The following is a 6,206-nucleotide window of genomic DNA, read 5'->3' as shown; positions in this document are numbered from 1 at the left end:
TAATTACGCGCCTATTTAGTGACCCCTGAGTTCAACGGGCCAATTCCTGTGTGGACCCAAATCCTGATGAACAAAGGTGGAATGTGATGCCCCCTTTTCCGCAGACAAGCTTCTAAACGTTTCCCATCAATTTCATGGGAAAGTTCATGCCAAGGAAACTCTTAAAGGCTTCAGCTGAGTATTGACAGCGTATTGAACCTATTAGTGCATCACAGTCCGCTGATGAGGATCACAGGGGGAAAGAGTTGCGCTTGTAGTGCGTGTGTGATTTGTTATTCTCTAACGTGTAGAATATTCACGGCGTGGAGTATTACCCTCTGAGACAGGGGGAAATCTGGTGCGTTAGGACCCAGTTGATCCTCCTGATTGTGGCTGATATTTTCCACGTTGTGAGAGGAGGGGGTGGCCCGGAGGGGGGGTGTCAATCATAGTGAAAGTGGCCGGGGTGGGCAGGCCCCTCTGATACTTTGTACCGTCGGAGGGGGATATTTAACTTGGGACTGAGCACCGCTCGCTACAGACACACTCACACACAGTGTGCCTAAGCAAAGAAACGCTCCAGCGCCAAGTCTCTCAGACTCCTGAAGTAGGAGCGACTCAGTAGGAGCTTCTGTAGCAGTTATCAAAGGAGGAGAAACGCTCCCTGAGGAATTGACCGCCGATCAGACGGGAGACACAGCACCATAGTACGGACTGTCTCTTCATGCAGCGACTGGAGCTTTTCTGAGAGGATTCAGCGATGCCACAGTGAAGGGAACTTTGAACTAACAACGTGTTCTGGCTTTTCTGCAGCGCGCAATTTGCTGTCAAGCCGCTTTTTGAAAGAGAGCGAGAGAGTTCTGAGGGGAATATCACAGCCTGAGACTTTCATGTAAAAAAAAAAAAAAAACTCCACTGCGATTTGGAACATCCTCTGGAAAGATAAATGGCTGTTGTTTCCTAAGTTGAGATTGCATCCCACTGCTGCGCAAGTTTTTGGACATTTTCTAGAGGGTGCACATATCGACTGCTGGAATACCACAGGGGACTGGCTGCACAAGACTTTACTCCTCAGTGCATGGACTGTGCGCTCTGGGACCTTGTCAAACCTGCGCGCGTCAGGCGTCGTTAAGAGAAGCCACGTTTATAAAAGCCGTGCGTAAAAATAACATTGGCCAAGGCAGCCCTCATTGCCGGGCGCGTGACATTTAAAACTTGGTGAGTTACTCTTTTGTGCTCCCTCTCTCTCCCTCTCTCACTCTCCCGGGACGCTGCGGATCTATTCTGTCTCTTTAGAAAACACTTCATTCCATGCAGCTCTCGCCTCGGCCGCTGTCATCCAGTGTAGACAGTTCGTCGTGGCTTCGAGTCCCCGGGGTAACCATGACAACCGAAAGAAACCCAAAGTGAATCCAAAGGGAGCGGGGTGAGGCCGGAGAGAGCGTGACTAGAGTTTTCCCCCCATTTGTTTTGTGCTTTTTTTTCTTCTTCTGGTTCAGACTAAACACTTTGCGCAAAGCAGATCCACCGCTGCGCTGCAGAGTTGCACCAGCGGGCAAATTGCAAAGTTGAAGGAGCCCAAAACAGCAAAGCACTCCGCTTCCATGTCATTCAAACCCGACGTGGTCTATTAAAAGTATCGCCTTGCTTGTGACTGAACTTCTACTATTTATGAAGCCCCGGGCTCGGCATTGCAGAGATCACAGTAACCGGGAAAAGAACTGAATATCATTTACGCGAGAAGTGCCTGTGCGTAAAAGCAGCCAGGAATAATGGGCCTCTCACAAACGCTTCTCGTTTACGCGCTGGTGTGCGTTCACCTTGGAGTTTCCCAGCATTACCTTCGCCTCCGTCCATCGCCCAGTGACAACCTCCCCGTGCCCGATCTGAAGGAGGACCCCGACCCGGAGTACGACCCCCGGGAGCAGGACTTGGCCGAGAGGACACTGAGGAAAAAGCTCGGCAGCAACTTCGACCCCAACTTCATGTCCATCAGCTCACCCATGCTGGTGAACCTCTCCGCGGCAGACAACCAGGTGAAGCTGCAGGGGCCCATGCCCAACGAGATTAAAAAGCTGGACCTCACAGAGACCCCTTATGGAAAGCGGGTAAAAGTGGGCAAGAAAGCCCGCAGGAAATTTCTGCAGTGGCTGTGGACCTATACGCACTGCCCGGTGGTGTACACCTGGAAGGATTTGGGCGTGAGATTCTGGCCACGTTACATCAAGGAGGGAAACTGTTTCTCTGAGCGCTCTTGCTCCTTCCCAGAGGGGATGTCCTGCAAGCCCGTCAAGTCAATCAACAAGATTTTCCTGCGGTGGTATTGTCAGGGCTTTCTAAGACAGAAATACTGTACGTGGATACAGGTGCAATACCCAATCATCTCAGAGTGCAAGTGTTCGTGCTGATTTTCTCGAAGGACGTAGCGGTGGTCGAGGGGGGAGTGGACTGGAAATACGGTTACTATTGCACTGTTAACTCTCTACAGAGATGGGCACCATAGCAAATCTATTTTTTTATATAGCATTTTAAGTGAAATACCAACATTGTACATATTTAAGAAAAATGCAGCTATTTTTTCTAATTGAACCAGGACCATATTTTATTCTCATCCCTGAAACGTTGCTTTTTGGGGGAACACGAGCACTTCATAAGGAAGAGCTTTTTTGTTGATATTTTTATGAGACATTGAAGATGGAATGCATATGCTACACTTCTCCAAGAGGTGAACTTCTTTTTTTTTTTCAACTGAACATTGATGCTGACTGTTATTTCACTGCAATGCTGCCTAGAGTTTTTGTATAATATTAATATCAATAATAATGAAATTGTAAAAAAAAAAAAGTTGAGGTTAAAGATATATATAAAGGCGTGAACTCAGCTTTTTTTGGAATATATAGTATTGTAGAAATAAACAAATCTGTATGTTTTATTTATTATTTTAACGATTGTGAGTATAGAGCATAAGGAAAGAGAATAGCAGAGTATACCAGAAAAAAATATGGGAGATGTCTACTTGAATATTTTTTAAAATGACAAAAAAAAGAATAAAAAAGTAAAACATATCAGTGTACATGTTATGGTTACACGTTTTAGCAATAAAGTCTATCTTTTCAACATGTATTAGTCTCAAGCCAATTTGCTTACAACGAGTGTCTATATCAGGGGGCGTGTACACTGTAAAAGATATCATCTGAACACGTTGTCTAATACTAAAATATTTTCCTCGCAAGAGAAGTCTGCTGATCGCTTTCGTGATTCCACTGGTTTCTATTATGGCTTTGATGTTCAAAGGGATTTCTATAAATCACTGTCTTAGAAATGTTGTTTTATTTATTTTTTAATTACAATAAGTTGTTTTTATTGGAAACAAAGTGAAAAGGAAAAAATAAGGTTAAGATGATGCCAGACTGACATCTTTTGCAGTGTGGGCTCCGAGGCGGAGTGGAGTTACAAAGTGCACAGTGAGTCCAGGCTTCAGTGGCTGTGTGTGGACTGCCTGATGCTCCACGCCGTCACAGTGATTTTAGAAAGGGCTGATTTACTACGCTGCGTAATGCGCAACACATACCTCAAGCGCCTCCACAGAACTGGCATTCATTTGTCTCAGCCAGAGAGAGAGAGAGAGAGAGAGAGAGAGAGAGAGAGAGGCCACGCACATTCATCCCCCGTCTGCGCACATTCCCCTCTCAGGGCTGCGAGGTGTTAACATAATGGGTAAAATATGATTCAGACATTTCAAACAGTGTCAGATGATGAAATGACCTGCGTTTACGCGCAGGCCCGGGGCGTCTGGGGTCTGCGCTTTTTTACGCTGGAAGCGCCACAGAAAGTTCCACTGAGGTATTTGTATAGAGGTGGACTGGAGCAGACCGGCGCCGATTCAAGTCTGACCGCCCTGCAGAGAGAGAGAGAGAGAAAGAGGGAGAGGGAGAGAAAGAGGGAGAGGGGAGAGAAAGAGAGGGAGAGCGAGAGAAACACAAAGCCCATAAAACAATGGTCAACTGTTTTTGACGTTAGCAGACTATTAATTGCAGAGCCGCGGTGCGCTGTCTGCAAGTTTAAGAGATATGGCCAATTAAACGCGCTCGGAGACGCGCGCATGGGGAATGGAATCAAAGCGAGGAGTGATTTTCTGTAAGTAGGGCTTTTATGGTGTTTATATTATTCCTCAAATACAATCAACGAGTTAAACAGAGCCATGACTAAACGTCTGAAAGCTCAAAGCAGCCCCGTGCAGTATATTCCACTGAGCGCATCTTGTGTGCGTTAAAGTGATTTGCGCGTTTGCGGGCAGAGTTTGGATTTGACACTTGCCGCCCGGTTATTGTGACAGAACCGCTGAGGGGATTTGGTAAGCAGAGGAGAGGAGCGGCAGCGTGCCAGGCGGAGGAGGAGGAGGAGGAGGAGGAGGAGGAAGAGGAGAAGGAGCAGGAGGGGGGCTGCTTTCCTCACTGTCAGCTTCTTTCTTGATGATGTCTCGGGGTTTTTTAGAAACTGCGTCTCTGACTCGACGGCGCCACTCAGCCGCCCCCTCTCGACTGCGCAGAATGAGGCACTTTGGGAAACAGTAACCCTTTCAGGCTCTGCCCGGAGAGTATTTTAGAAGCGTGTGAAAGGCAATACGCCGCCCTGGCTCCAGCCAGTTAGGTGCGCACCTTTTAGAATCAGACCCCTGCCAGCCAGCCAGTCAGATCAGCGGTTCTCAAAGTGGGGTCCGGGGACCTCCAGGTCGTCCTTGAGGGGATTCCAGGGGGTCCTCGGTGAAATGAATAATAGTTCAATTTCAGCAGAGTACTTAATTCAGTAGGAATAATCCAATATTGACTGTGTTTTCATTATCAGCTTCAAAGTCAGTGCTGGTTATTAAAAACGTAATAAGTGGGGTGTCTCTGCACACATTTCATGTTTGTCCTTATGTGTTTAAATCATATAAAAATAAGATCAGGGCACATATGTTCAATTCTATTATTTCATAACCCTCAATGTCACTGTCCTCAAAGTGTTGCCTGATTGGACAAGCTCCCAGTAATTCTAACTTTGGCTATTTGTTCAAAATCCAGCCCCGCAGCTTCAAATCCACTCTGCATCCACTAAATTAATCCCACCTACAAATAGAAAGCTTTTGAATACAGAGTTAATATAGAAGCCTCAAACACGGTTGGAAGTTAAATGCGGACCATGTGGTTGTTGTTTTTTTCCTTTTTACATGCGAGGAAAGAAAAAAAAATGCCGATCCTCAAATGAGCAACTGTCTTCACTTTGTGCAAAATGTATTTGTTGACTTCGCACCATTCAAAGGATCGTTACTTTCATATAATAAAAACAAAATCACAAAACTTCATCGTAACGTCTCCCGGAGGCAGATTTACAGCCCTGGTGGCCACAGACTTTTGAGTGACACGTTGCGCAGACGACATCTCCCCATCAACGCCATCAGTGGGCCACATGTGAAGCGTTGACACATCACAACAGCCCGCGCCCGCATACTGTCCATAAAAACGTCAAGGCGGCGGGGGCATTTACCCTGTCGTGATGCTCGCTGTCATTATTGTCTGACACGGCCTGTCTCCACATTCATCATCAGGGACCTCTGACGAACTCGGCTGCAACAACCCCACAATGATACACACTGTTGGGTACAATTGGAAGCTTCATATGTATTTACACCCTCTTGTGAATATAGGATAAAACCCCATGGTTAGTGCCTGTAAGGAGAATTAAATAAAGGCCTGGAGACTATTAGGATAGGCATGATGGGATAGAGGGAAGGGGGAGGAGGTGATGTGCTTAGAGACTATGATGAGGCGTTGTCTCCTGATGAGAGTCAATTATTTTCATGGGCTGTGTACTTACTGGGAATCAATGGGGCGCATCAGCGGGTGGGTGGTAAAGGGTCTTTGGTGACTTTCATCCAAGCAACCCCTTTGAAGGACACATCTGTACCTGTGTGGACGAATCTACGCTGAAGAATAAAGCGTAAGTACAAGTGTGGGTTTATGGTGTGCGTGCACACAATCGTGCTCAGGCACACACACACGCACGCAAAATCTCCGGCGTGTGTGCAGCGGGCTGACACACGGACAGACAGAGACGGAGACATGGGTCTGTGGCTGTAAGTAAGGCCCAAACCCCATGGTTGTAAAAGCCAATGAGTCAGCACTACTGAGGTTATTGATGATGACAGGGTATTAGATGAAGCACTGAGGGGAGGGAGGGCACACACA

The 6,206-nt window shown here is 46.8% G+C and overlaps 1 protein-coding gene across 1 annotated transcript; it reads left to right on the top strand.

Moving 5' to 3' along the window:
* Window positions 1-463: 463 nt before the first annotated feature.
* Window positions 464-3,100, top strand: nog2 (noggin 2). The gene has a single exon (XM_035146562.1). The coding sequence runs from the start codon at window positions 1,752-1,754 to the stop codon at window positions 2,385-2,387; it is 636 nt and encodes a 211-aa protein (XP_035002453.1). The 5' UTR covers window positions 464-1,751; the 3' UTR covers window positions 2,388-3,100.
* The last annotated feature ends 3,106 nt before the right edge of the window (window positions 3,101-6,206 follow it).

The sequence above is a fragment of the Hippoglossus stenolepis genome, chromosome 21, assembly GCF_022539355.2.
Source record: "Hippoglossus stenolepis isolate QCI-W04-F060 chromosome 21, HSTE1.2, whole genome shotgun sequence".
NCBI lineage: Eukaryota > Metazoa > Chordata > Actinopteri > Pleuronectiformes > Pleuronectidae > Hippoglossus > Hippoglossus stenolepis.
This window is presented reverse-complemented; position numbering and strand designations above follow the sequence as displayed.